Source organism: Gossypium arboreum, chromosome 11 (genome assembly GCF_025698485.1).
Source record: "Gossypium arboreum isolate Shixiya-1 chromosome 11, ASM2569848v2, whole genome shotgun sequence".
In the NCBI taxonomy this organism is placed as follows: Eukaryota; Viridiplantae; Streptophyta; class Magnoliopsida; order Malvales; family Malvaceae; genus Gossypium; species Gossypium arboreum.
This window is the reverse complement of record NC_069080.1, coordinates 11,943,029-11,965,334: the sequence shown is the minus strand read 5'-3', so window position 1 is coordinate 11,965,334 and position 22,306 is coordinate 11,943,029. Positions and strand designations below refer to the sequence as shown.

Genomic DNA, 22,306 nt, shown 5'->3' with positions numbered 1-22,306 from the left:
TTCGTGACAGGTTTTAAATATTTATAATGAATCATTTTTTAAGCTAACTATTATCACGATAAAGGCAAGTGTACCTATCGAACAGTAGTATAGCTTTAGCAAGATCGAATTATTGAACCTAAAGGAACTAAAAGTACTAGTATTAACTTTCTTTTTATTATCTAGCCTAAAAAAAATAAAAGGACTTTATTTATCTAACTAATTAGTTAAACTAAGAATTCACAGAAAATAGAATTGGGGAATTACTTTTGGAAAAACGATTGAATTAAGACAATACCTAAGGAAAAATCCACCTAGACTTCACTTATTATATGACTCTGAATCAGACGATTTATTCATTTGACTTGATCCGTAGAAATCCCTAAGTTATATTATTATCCCTCTCGAGACTAAAAACGTTTAACCCTAGGTTGAATAATTGAAACCTCTTTTTAATTAACTCCCTAGGGTTGCCCTTATTAGGTTTCACCCTAATCCGGCAAAATCTTGTCACCCTATCTCTAGGCGCACAATCAACTCCGCTTAATTATGACAAATATACTCTTAGATAGGGTCTATTCTTCCCCTGAATAAGAGCTTAACTTGAATCAATATCATGGAATATCAATACAAGAAATAAGAACACATAATTAAGAACAAGTCAAATATTTATCATACAAGTCAGATAATAATAACAAGATCTATCTTAGGTTTCATTCCCCTTAGGTATTTAGGGGTTTTAGTTCATAACTAAAAAGGTAAACATCTCAGAAGAATAATGAATACAGAACATAAAGAAAAACCCAAAACTCCTGAAGGGAAATTGCGGGGAGATCTTCAGTCTTGATGATGAATCCAACTTTTGAAATGGATCAATTAGCTTTCCTTGAGTAGTTCCCTGCTTTCTTTCCTGTGGCCCCTTATTTCCTCCTCCTCCAAGGTGTATTTATAGGCTTTAGAATGCCTAAGAACCCTCAAAATTGGCCTTTTCCGAATTAGACTCAACTTGGGCTCGACAGGGACACGCCCATGTGACACGCCTGTGTGTGATTACTTCGGGCCGTGGTCAAGCCTGTTAAATAGGCACAAGCATGTGGTCCACTCGTGTGAGTCGTTCTTCGATTCTGCCAAATTGACACGGCCGTGAGGTATGCCCGTGTGAGGAAGTCCAAGCCGTGTTGATTTTGTTCGTTGGCCCATATTCTCCGTTTTTGGCCCGTTTTTCATTCCTTTCACTCTCCTATGCTCACCTAAGTATAAAATATGAAATTAAGGCATTAGGAGCATTGAATTCACCAAATATAAGGAAAAATCATTCATAAAATGTGCTAATAAATTACGGTTTATCAGTCATGTTACACGGCCATGTGTCCTCTGATGTTGAATTTGAAATCAAGTCAGTATGCTCCACACGGCCCCACACACGAGCATGTGACTTAGCAGTGTGGCATAAGTCAGTATACCCTACAGGTTTGGCACGGCCCGGGACATGGACGTGTATGACCATTTTTAGGGCACACGGGCTAAGTAGACGGGCGTGTGTGTTGGTCGTGTGACCTAAGTCAGAGAGTTACACGGGGTCGGCTATGGGCTGGGATACGCCCATGTGCTCCCATTTTGACTCTCTACACGGCCAGTGACACAGGCGTATCTGGTGGCCGTGTAAGACACACTATATTTATAGTGAAACATTTTGGTATAATAGCATGTATAAGACAACTTGAAAAATAGTGGCTTGAAATGTCATTTTGTAATCTAGGCATTGGAATGGCTACGTAATGGTTCATTTTGGTATGACTAAGTAGATTATGATGATATATATACATATGTGTGATGTTAAAAATATGTGATTAATGTTGTGAATGCCTAAGTAAACTAAGGTAAGGTTGTAATCATGTATGCTTGTTGTGATATGCCTTGTAAATGATGGAGATTGCCCAATTTGAATGCTTGAATTGGTTGGTATTGGTTGTGTGTTTCAAGTGCAGGTCTTGGGTGAAGTTATGGGTGAGAAATGAAGCTACGAATGACTTCATTTTGTCCATACGGGCAGACACACAGGTATGTGTTTAGACCGTGTGTAACACACGGCCTAGTAACATGGGCATGTGGTTAGGCCGTGTATCCCCTGCACCTTAATTTTAAGAAAAAAAATGCTCAAAATTGGGCACACGGGTAGAGACACTGGTGTGTGTGTGGCAGCTCTAATTTGACCCTAGTCGGGAAGTGGTTTCGGGACCACAAAACTATGTCACAAAATTATTTAAATGCTCTTTTCTATGTTTATTATATATGAAGTATCATGTGTGAAAGTATTATGTCTAAATTTTGTCATTTGAATGTGAAATTATGAAAAAGGACTTATGTGATAAACTTGAAGAATGTGTTAGGAAGAAATGAGGTGACCGAATAATGCATGGCTTATTAAAAGAGAGGACTTGCATGTCAAATTGTCCAATTTAAAGTTAGTGGCCGGCCATGATAATGATGATTTGTAATATATGCATTTTATATATATAAGAAATATAATTATTAAATGTTTTATAATATGAAATAAGAATTAATAAAACAAAAAGGGGTGAAAAAGAACAAAGTTTGTTCATCTTTGTTCTTCCTTAGCTGAAAAACCAAGTAAAAAAGACAAGAAAAAGTTTCTAAGAAGTTCGGCCATGCTTGTAACTAGATTGAGGTATGTTTGATATTATTCTTTCAATTTCATGTATATTTTAAGTTGTTAGTTTGAATTCTACCTAGCCCATGATTCAAATTTTGCTATTTGATGGAGATGATATTTGGCCATGGATGTTGTATTTCTTGGTTGGTGTTTTGATGTTTTTGTGATAAGGCATGGAGATGGTTGATTTTGAGTGTTTAATAAAAATGATTGAATGTGAGTGTGTGTGAAATAGCAAATGATGAGTCTTGGTAACTTCATGAAGTGTTTGGCCATTGTGTTAAAATGTTATACTTGTGTTTAAATTTGGAATTTAATAGTTATATGGTTAGTATGGGTATAGATGACCGAATATGAACATGAATTATGATGTGAATGAATTGTTGTTAAATAATGGCCGAATGTGCTTAAATCCATGCAAGGTTAGGTTTGTTAGTAAATTGAGATAAATAGAATGAAATTACCATTTTTAAATTGTAAATGTGAGATCATCTTTGATTGAATCGAAAATGTCCTTCTGCTATAATCGTTTAAGTGGTTAGAAAGATTGTCAAATATGAATTAAAGAGAGAAATGAGTAAAGGATGAGTTTGAGCTTGTAAATGATAAATGTGATTTAATTGAGAATTTATAATCGACTAAAGTGATCATTGTGTAATTATTTATATATTTTTATTTATTTATAATGGTTGAATGTAGCATGAATAAGAATGTAAATAAATTGTAGTTATAGAGGTTTTCAATGAAAAATATGAGTTGGATGAGCTAATGCCAAATGGACTTGTGGAATTAAGTATTAAAAGATTCTTTTTAATTAATTAGTTAAGCGATATTCGACTATATGAACAGCATGTGCACTTGATGTTATATTACGGTCTAAGAGTGATTGTATGAAAGTAAGGTTGATGAATGTAGTAGTGCCATGTGAAGTGTGTAAATTACATGACTTTGATAAGTGTTGTTTGTGTTTTGAGACTTATCAATGTTTTTTTTTATATGCCGAACATGATTTTGGATGAATGAGATGTGATAATTATAGTATTTTATAAATTGCTGAATGTGGTTTTAAATAATAGAGATATGATAAGTTGAATTTGTTAATCAAGCTCAAGAGCATAAGAAGCCAATTTTGGATAAAGGGAAAGCGAAACTAGTCGATTAGTCAATCCGTAGTTATTCGATAAAATCTAAGGTAAGTTCTTAAGTGTTTGTGTTTGATCATGTTATATGCTTAAGAGTTGAAAAATCATAATTAAGAAGATGTTTGATTGTATATATATGTAATACCCCTACCCGTATTCATTGCCGGAATAGGGTACGAGGCATTACCGGAGTTTACGAATTAATTTTTTTTTTCAATTCAACATATTTTCATGATAGATTCATGCATTTATATAAGATAACGTCATCACATATCCATAACCAGGTTTGTTAACCATACTAATGGCTAACTTTACATTCATTTCACGTTAACATTTACTTTGTTAGCTTATACATGCCATTGACTTCCAAAATAAAGTTTCTTTATATACCGAAATCCGAGGTTGACGATGTGATGTGTCTCCCACCAAATCCGACCTCCGAGCTCTTAACACTACAAAACAGGAAAAAGGAAGCGGGTAAGCACTTTGTGCTTAGTAAGCTCATGTAACAAGAATTATACTTACCTAATATTTTCAATACAATACAATAAACATCCATATATCCATTCAATGCATTATTACCCTAATATGCACAAACTCAACATTCAACTTAGTACAATAATTTCCATGTATCAATAATATATACTATGATTGATGAGCTCGTCAATACCATGATTTCCATTTCCTTGTTATTTTTCCATATTTATCCCGTTAAATTTATCGGATTTTCGATGGATTTTTCAGATGTACACTTTTAGTGTACAATTCCGGGTCTGTCAATTCATATTCATGTGCGCACATTTCCATTTCAGAGAGCACACTCCCGCGAACCTCAACCTTGTAGCGGGATTACCAGTCCAGGCTAAATCCCCTACAATATAAACTCATAGAGTATTGTCGGGATTACCAGTCCAGGCTAAATCCCCTGCAACGACAATTACTCTAATGAGCTTGGATCTGAATTACCAGTCCAGGCTAAATTCAGACCCTAATTCGGATTACCCGTCCGGGCTAAATCCATTTTACACATATTCTTCGGGAGGGCTATATCAGGATAGGATCACCCGTCCGGGCTAGATCCTTTTTACCGTCAATTCCTTTTCAGAGATCCATCGAATTTTCCTTTTATTCAAACGGGATTTCTTCCCATTTTATCAAATATATCAATGTTTCATTAATTTTCATACAATGAACATTCAAATCATATTCACATAAATAACATACAATCTCAAGCATTTAAGAATATAATTCAAGTTACATGAACTTACCTTGATACTTGTTTGTAAACAGTAAAAATCTATTAATCCCGAACTTTTTCCTTTCCTCGATCTAGCTTCGTTTTTGAATCTTCTGGATCTAAATAAATAAATTTAATTATCAATTTAATTCATTTCATGTTCATATGCAACATTCTCTATAATTCAACTATTATTTATAGTTCATTCAAAGCTGTCTACTTGAGTCATAGTCACTAAATTATTTATAACTTGAGCTACGGAACTCCAAATTAAGATCCGTTAATTTTCCCTGAAACTAGACTCATATATATTTTTACCATAAAATTTTCAGAATTTTTGGTTTAGCCAATCAGTACATTTTATTCTTCAAAGTCATCCCTGTTCTGTTGTCTAACAGTTCTGACCCTTCTTCACTAAAAATAAATTATCTCTTTATACAGAATTCAAATGATGTTCTTATTTGTTTCTATTAAAAATAGACTCATTCAGAATTCTATACATATAAATTTAAATTCCTAATTATTTTTATTCAATTTTTTTATAATTTTTCAAAGTCAGAACAGGGGAACCCGAATTCATTCTAACCTTGTCTTACAAAATTTATTATATCTCAAAATTTACAAATCTATTGCTTACAATATTTCTTCTATGAGAAACTAGACTCAATAAGCTTTAATTCAATATTTTGTTCATCTTCTAATTCGATTCCTACAATTTTTGGTGATTTTTCAAAGTTAGTCTACTGCTGCTGTCCAAACTGTTTTAGTGCAAGCTGTTTATTACCATTTTTCCCCTAAGCTTTTAATAAATGATAATTTCGTCCCTACTCAATTAGCCTCTCAATTGAGCTGATTTTTCTCAATTAACATTTGGTTCAATCACCTTAAACTAGTTTACAACCTTTAGGAATCAGAATTTCAGCAATAGACTTTAATTCCAAACATTTTCACAATTAGGTCCCAAAAATCAATTTCCATTGAAATTGCCTAATAAAATCATCTCATAAACAAATTAAAGCTTTAATTTCATTCTATTTCATCATAAACTTACAGCACTCAACCATGGTGACTTTAAATTTCATCCATGAAATCAAAAACTAATGAATTTAATAGTAGGATCTAGTTGTAAAAGTCTTAGAAACACAAAAATTACAAGAAAAAGGCAAGGATTAACTCACTTGGTGCAAAAATTATGAAATACCAGCTTATAGAACCCTCCTATGGCGTTTTTAGCTGCTGAAATTGAAGAGAAATGAAGAAAAATATAGATATTTCCTATTTAGTCCTAGTTTTATTTAGTTAATTTTGCAATATTCCAATTTTACCCTTAATTTATCAATTTTTCTGCTGATTTCACACCCTTGCCGTCCAGCCCAAATAAATTTTGGGTCTAATTGCTTTTTATATCCTTTCTCATTAGACTAATAAGTTATTTAATCACTCTAGCAACTTTTACACCTATTACAATTCAGTCCTTTTCATTTAATTGACTACCCAAACATTAAAATTTCCTAACGAAATTTTAATACCACATTAATAACATTTCATAATTATTTATAAAATTATTTTTGACTCGGTTTTACGAGATAGAGGTCCCGATACCTTATTTTACCCAATTTCTTCAATAATTTCTTTTTCTAACTAATCACTAAATTGATAAAATTTTCCTATCAATATTTTCATACGATTTTCCTATCATATAAATTTTCAAGCAAAAATATTGAAATAAATTTCTCTTTAAATCGGATTTGTGGTTACGAAACCACTGTTCCGATAACATTGAATTTACGCCATTACAATATATATACATATGTTCTTTGTGTTGAATGAATATTAAATTAAAGTTATGAGCCGTATGTGACTAGCATATCTAGTCGACTTTGATACTATTAAATGATGTACTAAGATATGTGTTCCAATGTGGAAATTAAACCCTATGTGGTTAAAAGGATGAAAATCTTTGTTCATAGATATGTGTTTCAGTTATACGTAATTGAAGTATAAGTTATGAAAGTATGAAAGAACAGGTGAATTGTTTATCGACATGTGATATTCGGGCCTCGGCCTAGCAAGCTTTAAGCTGGTGAATAATATTATCGGGCTTTGGGCCTAGTAGGCTATAATGCCGGTGAGATAATATCGGGCTTCGGACCTAGCAGGCTATAATGCCAGTGAAATGATATCGGGCTTCAAGCCTAGCAGGCGAAATGCCGGTGAATGAGTTCAAACTTAAAGTCTAGCAGGCTTCGTGCTGGTGATGAATTCGGGTTTAAAACCTAGCAGGCTAAATGCCAGTGATTTGATAAAAGTCTAAGACTATGAGACCTTGTGTTAAATCGGCAATTGAATTCGTTCAATACATTAAGTTGGCCAGGTATGTGATATATACTTATACATGTTAGATCGATTGGAATTGAATCATGAATGTGAAATGAGAAGCATATGTGAAGATGTCATATGTGTATGTGTATATTCGGTCATGGTGAAAGGTTATATGAATTATGTGAAATACCATTTAGATATGAATGACGAAAGTAACTGTGGTTATGAAATGGTACAATGGTTAAATTCGGTTGAATTAAAGTTGACACTGAAGTATTTAAATGCCTATGTCATATATGTGAGTAAGGGTAAAACCATCGTAAATTATCGTTAAGGGTGGGCTATGTTCGGAACCATATTATAATTGCTAATTTGAACGGTTGTGTGCAAATCATTGAGCATGATGTATTGTATTGAGATTATGCTTAAGTGAAATTATAGATATGTGATGAAATTGATTGGTGATATACATGTTTAAATAATATGAATGCAAAGAATGTGTGAAAGAGTAAATTTGTAATAAATCTGCTTGGGACAGCAGCAGTAACGTGATTTTGGAAAATCACCATAAATTTTGGGAGTTAAGTTAGAAGCTAAATAAATTATGTAATTAAAGCTTAATGGGTCTAGTTTCTTATAAAAGAAACCGTGTAAGAAAAAGAATTGCTGATAATGAGATATTTGAAGTGGCGTGAGACAGAGTCAAATGACTTCGGGGTCCCCTGTTCTATTTTTAGAAAATCATTATAATTTGTAAAAAAATGGTTATAAGTTAAAATTTGTATTCTTAGACTCCTTAATGAGTCTAGTTTCAAATGAAATCAACGAGAACATATTTTGAATTCTGTACAATGAGAAATTTGATTCGTAGTGAAGAGTGGTCAGATTAGTCAAATAGTGAAGTAGGGGAAACTTTAAGAAAAATCTGGTATTGATTGGTCAAACCAAAAATTCTGAATATTTTATGGATAGAATATATATGAGTCTATTTTCAGGGAAAATTAACGGCAATTGATTTGGAGTTTAGTAGCTCCAGTTATAAATAATTTAGTGACTGTTGCTCAGGAAGACAACTTGTAGTGAATTTGTGATTATGTTGTAAACATTGATAAAACTTGTTAATGAGTTGCTTATTGTTTTCTTATGAACTTACTAAGCATAAAGCTTACTCCCCTTTTCTTTCCCATATTCCCTAGGGTTGCCAGGTTAGCTCGGGTTGGAGGCCGTCAGAGATATTATCACATTGTCGAGTCTACGCTATCGGCGTAAGTAAATCTTAGTGTTTCGAGTCTATGGCATGTATAGGGTTGTAAAGTTGAGTATGTAATATTATGATTAAGCCAAAGACTTTGACTTGTTATTAAGGTAGTTTGATTATTCATATGCTTGTATGTTATTTTCTCCTGTGATGTGGTTTATAGCATGTATATTTAGAATTTGAATTGTGATTCATTGTTGAGTAAGTAAATGATACAAGACTAAGATATTGGTAAATATTTAATAATGCCTCATGAATGTTTTGGGGCCTTGTAAGCCTGATTAAAGGATAATATACGCGTGTATAAAAAGTTTAAAATTGATCAAAAAATTTTATGGCCTGGTTTTATATAAATGGTTGAGTTTAAATCTGGTAGCACCTCGAACCCTGTTCCGGCGAGGGATACGGGCGAAGGGTGTTACAGTGTGTCTCAGCTTGTGCCCCACACGGCATGGAACACAGCTATGTGTCTTTGTTGTGTGAAACCTACACCTAACTTTGAATTGAATTAATTAACCACACGGCCTAGTACACGGGCGTATGGCATGACCATGTGTGCAAGTTAGAGAGTTACACGAGGTCAAACATGGCCTCCAACAAAGGCATGTCCCAGGGTCACACGGGCGTGTCCCTTGGACCATATGGGCGTGTGAGCCCTACACCTTAGAAAAACTTTGAAAAGTCGCGAAAAATCCTTAAAGTTCTTGATTAAGTCCCAACTCGATTCTAATACTCGTATTGGGCCTCAAGGGCCCGATCAAAAGACGTTTTGGATAATCTCGGTAAATGAATAGTAATTTACGTAAATTAATGAAAATATTCTGAATATTCTGGTAATGCTTTAAAATCTTGTTTCGGCAACGAGTACGGGTTAGGGGTGTTACAAACAAGATAAAGCGAGAGTGGAAAATGACCATACCATGTGTAACAGCCCGTTTTCAGTTAAATCAGAATAGTGATTTCGAGACCACAAATCTGAGTCTAGAAAGAAAATCATTTTAATATTATTTCATAATCTGCGTTATGATTGAAATCTTGTAAGAAAATTTCGTAAAGAAATTTTATCGATTACATGTCTAATTAGAGAAAAAGGACCAAATTGCATAAAATGCAAAAAGTTGAGTTCTAGTAGCTAAAGGGATTAAATAGCTATTAAATTCAAAATTAAAGGTCCTTGTATGGCAAATAGACCATTTGAATGAGTTAGCAAATAAGTATGATGCTTCATCCTTGGAAAATTAAATAAAAAAAAGGATGAAATTGGAAAGTAAAGATAAAAAGATGATAAATAATAAAATAAAGTAAAATATCATCATATTATCATCTTTCCCAAATAAAAATACATAGAAACCCTAATTTGAAGCTTAAAGATATACAAGCTTATTTTGGCTCAATAGATGAGTATTCAAGTCTCGTTTTTAATGATTTTTATTTTTCTGAGATCGTAATAGCTTAATTTAGCTATCTCAAGGATTAATTTGTAAAGTTATCAAAGTACTAGGGTTTTTCCATGGATGAATATGCATGAATTATGAAGTTTTATGGTAGAAAATAAAAGATTGTTGATAGGTAAACAACTTTCGTAATGTGAATTTTGATGAATTTGTGGTTTATAGACTAAATTGAAAAGACGTAAAATTCATGGAAAATTTTTGAATTTTATGAAATACATTGTTGATAGGTAAACAACTTTCGTAATGTGAATTTTGATGAATTTGTGGTTTATAGACTAAATTGAAAAGACGTAAAATTCATGGAAAATTTTTGAATTTTATGAAATACATGGGCTGCTATAGTTATATGTGAAAATCGGCTAGGCTTGGAATAATGATTAAATTGCGTGAATTTTATTTTCCTTGTCTAGGGATGAAATCATAATTAAATGAAAGTATATGTGCAAAATGATAATTTTGCCAAAGATGTGAATTGAAATGAATTAAATATGAATTGATGTTAAATTCATTTATATGGATCCGGATAGACCAAATACGGAGTTAGAACGAAGAAAATAGAAGGTATCAGATTAGTAGATTAGAAATATACGAACACTTGTCGAGATAAGTTTGTGTAACTAAATTTTGTATATTTATATATTTGAATTGAATGTTGTATATGTGAATTGTGTAAATTCCATATATATGAAATTGATCACATATTCGACAATGCTCGACAAATATTAAGTCCCATTTGAATAAATAAAATTCGATGGATACAAGGTTCTCGAATTGGTTGTGGTCTGCATGTGTTGCGGACACACCATAACTTGAAAGAGCGTCCCGTTTTTAGCTCTCATAAGCTTCCCGTTATATGGTTCTTGTGAGCTTTCAATTAATAGCTCTTTGGAGCATTCCGATTGGTTGTGATCCTGCATGTGTTGTGGACACACCGCAGCTCTTATGAGTGTCCCGATATATGGCTCTTCGGAGCTTCCCGATAAAATGCTCTTTCATGAGCTTCCCGATTAAAAGCTCTTCGGAGCTTTCCAATATTGGCTCGCTTGAACCTTCCCATTATTGGCTCGTATGAGCTTCCCATTAATGGCTCTCTAGAGCTTCCTGTTACATGGCTCACATGAGCTTCCCATTTTATTACTCGAAAGAGCTTCTCGTTTACATGTTTGCATGAGCATTCATGTATATAAATTGACGGATTATAGTTTTGTACACCTTGTGTGTACTTTCTGTGTATCCATCAATATTTTCAATGATTCAACGGGCAAAATCCTAACATGAGAAAAATATGAGTACTAAATGAATCATTTTCTGTATAACATTGAAATACATGGAATTGATATATGTAAATACAAGATGTGGGAAATTTATGAACATGAGAATTTGATATTTGATGAGCTCATTCATGTTTCTTGAAATTCATACGAATACATGACTAACTTGTTTGATGATGATATGTGTTTAGGCTATTGGCCAAATTTCTTTGGATGTATATTGTGTACTTACCTTATATGTAAATGAATGGTAAGTTAATTTTCCATTATAGAACTTACTAAGCTCTAAAGCTTACTCTATTTATTTTCTTCTGTTTTATAGTACACGAAAGCTCGTTAAGGTTGAAAGCTAGTCAAAGACATATCACACTATCCATTGGCCCATTTCGGTACAAATATAAAACTAATTTTGGTTATAATGGCATGTATAGGTTAGTTGGCCAATGTTGGCAAGTAAATGTTTTGTTGAGATTAGCCATTTGAATGGCTAGTGTTTGGTACATTTTGATGTATATATATGTATGTGATATCATAAATTGGGTGTGTGTGTGTGGATGAATGAATGAAAGTGAAATGGAGATTGAATATGCATATGAGTATTAGGTAGACATGAAAATAAATTGTCACTTGAGGTGCCTAAAGGCACATTGGTTGAATGTGGTAATATGTCATGTTTAAAACATGATTTTGGCATGTTTTGAGTGCTTTGATATGGTTTGTAAATGTGAAATTTATTGTGAGAGGTTGATGCCAAAATTGGGTGATAAATTTGGCTTAGAAATGGCCTTATTTCGTCCACATGGGTGTGTATCTTAGCCGTGTGTGACACACGGCCTAGCATATGGGTGTGTGCGTTTTGGCCGTGTGTGCCCTGCATCTTAAAAGTTTCAAAAACAGAATGCTCAAAATTGATCACACGGCCTGGCACAAGGGAGTGTAGCTTGGCCGTGTGGCCTCTGCACCTATTTAATGTAAGTTATTATGTTCACATGGCCTAGCACAAGGGTGTGTGACTTGGTCGTGTGACCTAAGTCAGAGAGTTACACGAGTACGGACACAGACTGGGACACGGCCGTGTGCCCTATTTCGAATGCCCATACGGCCTGAGACACTGGCGTGTGTCCCCTACACCTTAGAAAAATTTTGAGATTTCTAAAAAATTCTCTTAGTACCCAGTTTAGTCCCGACTTGTTTCTAATGAATGTTTCAGGCCTTGAGAACTCTTGTAAGGGACCTTATGATTGATTCCTGATAAAATTGTATAAATGATATGAATTGTTTGTATTATAATATATAAATTTTGGTAATACTCCGAAACTCTGTTCCAGTGATGGATATGGGTTAAGGGTGTTACACCATGGTTCATCATAGATAGCCACATGGTCCTTGAAAGTTGGCTTTGACAAATTGTATCAACTTCACAAACATTGAATTCTAGATTCGAATACCGAATCCCCCTTAAAAAGGGTAACCACGGAAAATGTCATTAGAATAAGAATGATGTTTGAAAGACTTGTGGATATGAATTGTGGAAAACAAAAAGAATTCAATTAGAACGAATATATGAGGCTTAAAGTTGAAATGTGGATAAACCTCTTAAAATTAGTATTAAGTTACAAAAAGAAAAATAAAAAGTCCCTGAGATTCTCTTTAATTACAAAAGGCTCCCTAAGTATTATTACTGTTGCGGACGGTTGGGCCATGTTGAAAAAGAATGTATCTATTAATCTCAGCTAAAAGAACACTTGCTTTATGGACAGAATATTAGAGATGAACCAAGCTATAACGAAGCAAAACATCCTCTTATATATCCAAATTCACAATGTCTTAATAATCACTACAACAAAATAGGGTTATTGCGACATTCTTCAGGTGATAGCGACATTTATAATTACCATTAAAAAATTGTGAAAAAGAAAGAGCTACAAAGAAGTAGATAAAACTAATATCACAAAATTTAGCTGCATAAAAAAATGGACATACAGCGGCGCTTTACACACAAACGTTACAATATTCCCATGACTATGCTTGTACATACTTTTTGCCATGCTATTATACACAAGCGCAGCTAAATATGATACCTATAGCGGCTTTTTAAAGAATAAAAGCGTGGTTAATTGTTGTACTTTTGCAACAATTTTTTTACATAAACGGCACTTAATATTGGGATATTTGGCAGCACTTTTTTTCAAATGCCGCATCGTGCTCGTATCAAAATTTAGTGGCGTTTTATTATAATAAACACCACAAATTTCCAGAAATTTTTTATAATGCTTAACCTGCAAATAATGTATATTTGCAAACCAAAATTTCTAGAAAGTCATTAATTGAAGATTGTTTAGATCAATCAATAACAACCTTCAACAACGTAATAACGAAATATGTCAAAGTTCACTACAATGCCAAATATTTGCAAACATTTGATCTTATAATCTACCTAATATTGTAATTATAAAAAAGAGAGAGTAAGTTTTTCTATTTTTATTAACCTCAAATAAGTTATCATCCTTAACTTATTTGCATGATTTTTTTTCTAAAGCTTCAGTTTATTAGCTAATTTTTAGTGCGAAAGGAAATTGGATCTTATAACCTAAATTTGTTTATTTTAGATTTTAAAAGGATTTATGATTAGTGATTCTCAATTCCATTAGTTTCTTAGTAAGTTAGTTGTCGATTTAGTATTTGCACTTTAATTTGGTCATTTTAATAATGTATTTTTGAAATTTAAATTTTTATTTTTGACTAATCTATAGCAATTAAATTTGTTCGATTAAATTTTGTTACTTTCAAAATTTTATTTGAAAAATATATATCACATCTCTAATGTCATCTCATCTTGTTGTTTTCAAATGATACTCTACAAAGAACTTCATTTTAGTTGATAAATTTAATGATTACCATTTGATGCATGACTAAAATTTTAAAATTCCAAAAATATAAAGACTAAAAAGATGATTAAATTGGAGAATAAAACTACATCCACAATTTACAAATAGTAAAATACTAGTCGCAGAATTTGACATAACATATTTAATTGCTATTATTTGAGCTAAAACTAAAATTTCAAAATGCACAACTTACGTATAGAGATTAAATCTTTAACTTATGTATAGTACATAAATTAATAGTAGAAATTAATTTTATTTATATTTAGAAAAAATATAATTACAATTATAAGCAATTCAGTTCGAATAATTATATTTAAAATGAAACATTACAATGCACTATTTTTTTAATGAGATTAATATTACAATGTAATATTGAACTAATAATACGAAGGTATTTGATATAAATCAAAATGAATGTAAAAAAAAATCACAAAGATAACACTTAGAATAAAAAATCTTAAAGTTAGTAAATCTTTTTCGGTGGGTTTATTTTAGATTTTTTTTTTTTTTGGGTTACAAGAGGGTAAAAATAAACAAAAATAGCTGGGCATTACTATGCGCAATTACCTAGCGTAAAGGTGTCCCGCACTATCCTTGAGAAAAGGTCTTTTAATGGTGGAATTTGGTCTGCAAAACTGATGCAAAGCTGGGTCCATTCCTCCTTGAAGTCTTGCTATTTGATTAGCTGCTTGGTTAGCTTCTCTAATCGTTTGTTGAAAATGTACTTCCCATGTTCTCATACAAAGATCTTGATGTATGTCTCAGATAAGACTCTGATTTGCCACTGACTTTATGGCTTCATTAAGTAGATTAATAGCCTCAAGACTGTCACTCTTTACAATATTCTTTTCGAATCCTTGCTGCCAAGCTAGTTGGAGGTCGTCTTTGATTGCCCAAAGCTCCACCGCAAACATACACTTGCCCTTACCGTTTCTCATCACACCTCCAGTCTCCAGAGGAGGCTATGCTCGAAACAGGTTAACCATATCGTCAGTATTAATTTTAATCCACAAAACAATTGGCAGAATCCAGCACGCAGCCACGCTATTATGTGGCCCTAGTGAATCCATTTGTGTTTCCTCTTTGAATCCTTCGGCCAAAACATGTCCTTTAGCAGAAAATTTTCCTCGCAAGAAAACAATTTTGCTCCTTTGCTGGTACCGAAAAAATGGATCCCACTCAACCAAGTCAATAAACAAATAATGTGCATTATTCATGTTACACAATAACCCATTCGTTAAGAGATTTGAGTAAAGAAACTGGCTGATGGGTTGGTTACTAAATTGGGAGTAATCGAAAATCCAATATATTTTGGGCCTAACCAGTCGAAGCCTACTATACGATAGAGGTTTCTAAAAGTCCATAACCAAAATTTATTCAATTCTTTTCTTCAGAAACCAAAACGTGACGACTTCGTTTCCATAAACTCCGCGGGGCGTACGAATAATAATAATAATTTTAAATTGGTTCCTAAGTCAATCAAATTTACATTTTCCAGGAAAAGAGATATTGGAGAATCCATCCACCTGTCAATACGCTATTGGAGAAAACAACAGGTAGCTTAACTTCATTGGCCAGTTTTCTCGAGAACACGTCGCAAAAGATTAATCCCCAAAGTCAAGTCGTTTGATGCCTCAACCTTCGCTTCGTTTTCCTTTCGTGTATGCTGTTGCTTTGGTTTTGTTTAAATGTTTTAAACAACAATTCCCAGTTTCGATTTCCAAGTACTCCAACTGAAAAAAAAAAAAGCACACGATCCATTTGAGAAATTAAATTATAAAAGCAGCGCCAAAGCTTAGGAACCCATCACCTATTCTCTCTCGAAATATCAACCTTTTTTATTTCTGTTGTTGAAATTGAAGATCCGATAAAAAAATTGTAAACATTTCTTAAGTTCTGGAGAGATCCAATTTCTCTCCTGATCTCAAATCCATGGCGCTTCCACGATCGAAGTTACTTTTTCAGCTGTTCGCTTTGTCTTTCGCGATCGTCGCCATTGCAGGGTATGCCTCAATCTCTCCCGTCTCTCTCTCTCTTGAAAAATGCGTTTATATATGTTCGTGGAACTTTGTGGTGTTTTTGCTGCAGGAAGAGTTATTACGACATATTGCAAGTGCCGAAAGGAGCATCCGATGAGCAGATCAAAAGAGCGTATAGAAAGCTGGCATTGAAGTACCATCCTGATAAGAACCCCGGCAATGAAGAGGCCAATAAGCGATTTGCTGACATTAACAACGGTAAAAAAAAAAAAACTTGTTCTTTATTATTATAATTTTTGAAAAATAAGTTGAGTGATAGATTTGATTGAATTTTCTTCTTTAAACGATTAATTGCTTTGACAATGATTAGCTTACGAGGTGTTGTCGGATAGCGAAAAGAGGGGCATATATGATAGGTATGGTGAGGAGGGCCTGAAGCAGCATGCTGCCAGCGGAGGCAGAGGAGGAATGGGGGTCAATATTCAGGACATTTTCAGCTCGTAAGATATTTGAATGTTTATATTCCATTTCCTTTATGTAGCGTTTCATGAAAGTTTATTAAATCTATGAATTTGTTAAGATGCCGACCAGTGAATTTCGAATTCTTAAAATATTTTTTAATTTGCTAAATCCATGTTTTTATGCTTTTCATTTTTTCCATTTACATATAAATAAAATCCAAATTCATGTTCCTAAACCGAGTATTAATTATCTTGTTAGCTATTTAGTTGTAGTTTTTGTTTGATTATCTTGACAGCTATTTAGTAGTAGTTGAAATGCTATTATAAATGGTGTGCCGACATTGTACCACAGTTTAGAAGCCAATTGATGTAGCTTAGGTTTATCTTAGGCATGCTAATGTTTCCCAAATTCAGGTTGTTTATAATTGATGTTAGATTTCAGAACCTTTATTTTTTGTACATTACAATTTTGGGGAGGATGAGTTACGCTAGGTTTTAACTCTGGTCTTGAGTGTCAACATGGAGCTTCTTAATTTCTTGCTCCTTTGGGTTGTTGCGAACCTTTACTTGTGTTTACTTGTTAAGTTGATGATATATGAAATCAACAATAAAATTTAACAGATGTCAAGAATGGTTTCAACTTTTGAAAACCATCTACCTAGCCCTACATTCACTTCGTTTAAACGTGGTTATCCATCAATTTTGAGGAGTTGTTTACTTTTATATATATTATGCTAAATTCAATTTTAGTGTTGACAAGATGGTGTTTTCTTCAGGTTTTTTGGTGGAGGCTCGGTAGAAGAGGAAGAGAGAATTGTGAAGGGCGATGATGTAATTGTTGAATTGGATGCAACACTTGAAGATTTGTACATGGGAGGTACTCTTAAGGTGAGAATATTTTGTGCTCTACTAAAATTTCCAAATCGGTAGTTAGACTGTGTTTTGTCATCTTGACTTGTGGAACCCAATATTTTTGTGCATGGCTAGTACCTTATTTAATGTCTTAACTGATTTGTTAGTTTCTGTAAAGGGTTTTAAACATTTGCATGTTATGTACTTATATTACCTTCTAGACTTGAGTAGCTGGCTTGTGAGAAGAATAGTGAATGCGAGTACACTTATTGCTTTCTCAATGTATTAGTAGTCTAAATATCATATCCATGTAATAATAATTAAACTTGTACATGTAAGCGTCATAAGTACTTAAGCTATCTTGTATTTTTTAATGTATTAGTAGTCTAAACATCATATCCATCTAATAATATTTAAACTTGTACTTGTAAGTGTCATAAGTACTTAAGCTATCTTGTATTTTTTGTTGACCCTTTGCAAATGACAAGGCTAAATTATTTCTTTGGAGCTTTAATGTTTATCAGCTATAGGGAATCATAGGGTATGGTGTAATGTTTATCAAGCCATGTAATGTTCTGACCTGTCTAGGAGCTAGATTCTCTTCAGCCTCCTTAGGCGACTGTCAAAAGTGTAAAATAAAGTTGTTAGGCTGTCTTTGGAGCTGTTCATTTATACTTGACAAATTTGTATTTTGTTCCGAATTTTCTATTTCTTGCAAAGCTTGGAGATCAATGAATTTTACATCTATTATCCTGAAATAAAGATGATGTAGATAAGGTGTACCTTTTTTCTTCTTGTCCTTAACTTGAGCCTTTGTGGGGAAAATCGAAGGAGTAAGTAGCTTGTTGTTTGCCTTTCTGTTCTCTTTGCCTATGACCTTTCTTGTCAGTTTTCTTATTATATATATATATATATATATATAAAGGTAACATTTATCTCAAATTCACCAGGTTTGGAGGGAGAAAAACATCTTAAAACCGGCTCCAGGTAAACGCCGCTGTAACTGCAGAAATGAGGTCTATCATAAGCAAATTGGTCCAGGGATGTTCCAACAGATGACTGAACAGGTACTATGGCTTTGTGTTTTTTTTTTCTTTTTCATTGATATTTATGTTTCATACTGTTATGTATTTTACTTGTTTCCTCAGCCTTTTTACACTGTCAAAATTGTTATGTCCGATGTTGCTATGATCAGGCATTTATTACTAGTCTCCAATTCTCTTTTCTCAGGTTTGCGAGCAGTGCCAAAATGTGAAATATGAACGAGAGGGATACTTTGTCACAGTTGATATTGAGAAAGGAATGCAAGATGGACAAGTAGGTTTTTAAGATTATTTTTCTTTAATTTGTAATATTTTCCTTGGTTTGCTTGTTGGGACTGTTGTCTTGTTTTTCTTAATTAATGTTAAAAATTATAGTCGTGTTTAAAACTTTGGGAATGTGATAGTGGACAAGCTGTTCTGTGATATGAAAAGTTTGTTTCTTGGATTATCAAAATTATTCTGTGTGCTTTGATCTATTAAAAATGACAATTATAACAACATCAGAATGATTAATCATGTATCAGGGTTTTCCGACTTGTTTTGACATGCTTTCTTGTTCATCATTAATCCAAGGTGTGGGGGCAAAGAAACAGACAAAGGAATGAATATAGTAAAATCTCTAAGGATTCTTAATGCCATGTTTAAATAGAGTTCTTTGTTTTGGTGCAGATTCATTCATTTGACAATTTCATCTTAATTACCTGCCCAACTACAATTATGGGATTTTGTACTTTCCGTCATATTGTAGTTTTATCACACAATTGCTAGGAGTATAATAGTTGTATTTTCATCTAGTGCGTGGTACTGTTTTTAAATTTTGAATAATGTGTTTCCTGTGTGTTCTACAGGAGGTGGTCTTTTATGAAGATGGTGAGCCTATTATAGATGGAGAACCTGGAGATTTGAAGGTTAGTCTTTAACCATTGATGAAAATTTTCCAGTCCTTCTAAATAGATCAGTTAATTTTGCTACTTGCTGGCCATTGGGCAAGGCCGGTAGATTCCCGTCTCCAGAATCATTTGCTGCCTTTAGTTAGTATATTGGAACTTGCTCGTTCTTGCTCACATAAGACTTGCATTTTCTGTAGTTCCGTATTCATACAGCACCCCATGACCGATTCAGGAGGGAAGGCAATGACTTGCACACCACCGTCACCATAACACTTGTAAGACGATTTCTCCATCTATATCTACATTTTGTTAGAAAACTATCAACTAATTTTATTGTCATTATTTGCTCTAGGTTCAAGCTCTTGTTGGTTTTGATAAGACCATTAAACACCTTGATGACCATTTAGTGGAGATTGGCTCTAAGGTAAGCATAACATGACCCATGTAGATTTGATTTTATGTTGTCCGCGATCAACAAAATGATCCAAAATAAGAAATAATTGTGTCTTGCATACTTAGGGTATTACCAAGCCAAAGGAGGTGAGAAAGTTCAAAGGAGAAGGAATGCCATTGCATTTTAGCAACAAGAAAGGAGACCTCTTTGTCACCTATGAGGTTTTGTTCCCCACATCACTTGCGGAGGATCAGAAGGCGAAAATCAAGTCAATTCTTGGCTAGGATTAGAAAATCCCTTTTTTTTTGGCTACTTGGGTTATAAGCTAGATTCCCATTGTTACATTTGATGAGAATACATAGAAAATAGGAAATCTGGTGTTTGAAAATTTTCTTACCAATTCCCTCCCTCATTAACAAATTACCTTTGCGGTGTCTGAAAAATGCTGGAAAGAAATGTATTTGGTCTCTAATGCGTTGATGTATCCAGCACTTTGGAGAGGTTTGTTTAGCACATTATTCCTATAGGATCAGAGGATGGTTTTTTGGTTTAGCATAATTTGAGTCGTTTCTATGTTGCACAGTATAGTGATGAAATGGGTAGTGAGTTGGTACTGGAATCAATTCTTCCTTCGCCTGTCTTCGGATGAAATCCTCAACTATCCCAACTACGTATGAATTGAGTATTCTTTCAATTGAAAGGTGAAGGTAAGACTTGATCGTTGGGACGCAATATTACAAGTATTATATGAGGAATTGGGAGATTAAATATATGCATGTCTAATGGGAGGAATTGGGAGATTAAATATATGCATGTCTAATGGGATGGCAACATAGTAGCAAGTTTTGGCAGTGGTTTTAGCTGATTTTTTTACCTCAAATTTATCTAATTTAGTTTTACTTTCAAAAAATGAGAATTTTTTTGAAAAATTTTTAAAGCATCGAGATAAAGCGAAAGCAATTTAAAAAGGTAAAAATGCAATTTATTAGTGTTTAAATTTTAACTAAAATTTAAATAAATGAGTCTTGCGTCCCTTTCAAATAATGGGTCAGTCTTGTTGAGTCAAATGACTTTCATGAAGAAATTTTTTAGAAAATTCTTCTAGATATTTAATATCACATAATTTAATTTTTGATAAGGTATAACTAGCTATACTATCTTGATCTTTTTTATCAAAATAACCACAAAATTCTGTTTTTAGAATATTTGTTAATCCTTTTAAAAGATCTTTAGGAGTACCTATTTGATTAATTAGTTGTCCTTTTTGGACTTTTCCTACTTCTGATTCTTCCCAACGTCTTAAAAATTGTAAAACGTCTCCTTGAAAAGTTCCTCTGAGAATAATTTAAAAATTTTTCTTTTGACCAAGAACCGTTGTTATTTACAACTATTGTCATTGATGTGCCCAATCATCAATGGTTTTTCATAGTCGATATCGAAATATTAGTCAAATCTAAATATATTCCACCTTGAGCCACATTTCTTTTATTTAAATCATCTATCCTATGTGGTATAGGTATAGTTTGACTTGGTTGTTGATTAGAAGATTCTCCGTATATTCGGTTTTAACCTCATTAGTTGCTATATTTTCAGTTTGATTACCAAAATTCTAGTTGTATTTTCAACTGTCTCAAAGTCTTTATTTAAAGCTCTCGGATAATCATCTTTTGAATATCGATTCTAATTTTCTTTTACCATAATGATCTGTTTGATCGGTATCCATAGGTTCGGGACTTCTATATTTTCATCCTCATCATTGAAGTATTTTCTTCATCGATTTATAACTAGTTACATTTAAATCTTCTTGATTATCGAATTACTAGAACTACTACTTTACGTAGTATCATAACTTAACATATAGTGATAATTAAAGCGAGTAAATAGATCTTTATGTTTTTCATAAAGTTCTTCTATTAATTTTAAATATTCTATTCTTTCATTTTTATCAAGACTTTTAGTAAATATGACTTTCCAATGTTCTATTAATTCTTTATAAGATTGGAAATCATATTTTTGTTGAGTAATATTTTTCTTCTCTGCTTTTTTGATTTTTATTTCTATTAATAGTAGAAGATGACTCTTACAAGAAGTTTCTTCTTCTTCATCGATAAAGTTAAAATTATATTACTATTACCATAATATAATGGACCTAAATCTATATCGATTCCATATTATTATTATTAATAACTTGATCTAATTTATTATTAACCGATAAAATTTCTTTAGATTTGTTGTTCAAATCTAATTCTTTAATATTTCCCATATAATTTACTTTTTCTTCTATATTCTTGACTTTATTATATATTTTATTATAATATATAGAGGTTATATCCATTAAGCTATTAAATCCTTTACTAAGGGCCGAAATATTATTTTCTTGTTTAGAATCTATATGCATAATATGATTGCAGGTTTTATCTTTATATAAACAATCTGTTTCTTCCATGTTATTTATCTTTGGT

At 32.8% G+C, this 22,306-nt stretch overlaps 1 protein-coding gene across 1 annotated transcript; it reads left to right on the top strand.

Annotated features, from left to right (window-relative positions):
* The first annotated feature begins 15,684 nt into the window (after positions 1-15,684).
* LOC108473431 (dnaJ protein ERDJ3B-like) lies at positions 15,685-20,467 on the top strand. Its single transcript, XM_017774977.2, has 10 exons — positions 15,685-16,228; positions 16,314-16,462; positions 16,575-16,704; positions 17,442-17,553; positions 18,468-18,584; positions 18,748-18,834; positions 19,409-19,468; positions 19,648-19,725; positions 19,803-19,874; positions 19,970-20,467. Exons 1-10 carry the CDS (start codon positions 16,158-16,160, stop codon positions 20,126-20,128), a joined length of 1,035 nt encoding a protein of 344 aa, XP_017630466.1. The 5' UTR covers positions 15,685-16,157; the 3' UTR covers positions 20,129-20,467.
* The last annotated feature ends 1,839 nt before the right edge of the window (positions 20,468-22,306 follow it).

Bases quoted from the DNA above. Each gene is read 5' to 3' on its own strand.
- LOC108473431 (XM_017774977.2), top strand. From the start codon at position 16,158: ATGGCGCTTCCACGATCGAAGTTACTTTTTCAGCTGTTCGCTTTGTCT. The intron at 17,554-18,467 runs GTGAGAATATTT...CAAATTCACCAG, and splicing joins ACATGGGAGGTACTCTTAAG to GTTTGGAGGGAGAAAAACAT. The intron at 18,835-19,408 runs GTAGGTTTTTAA...TGTGTTCTACAG, and splicing joins AAGGAATGCAAGATGGACAA to GAGGTGGTCTTTTATGAAGA.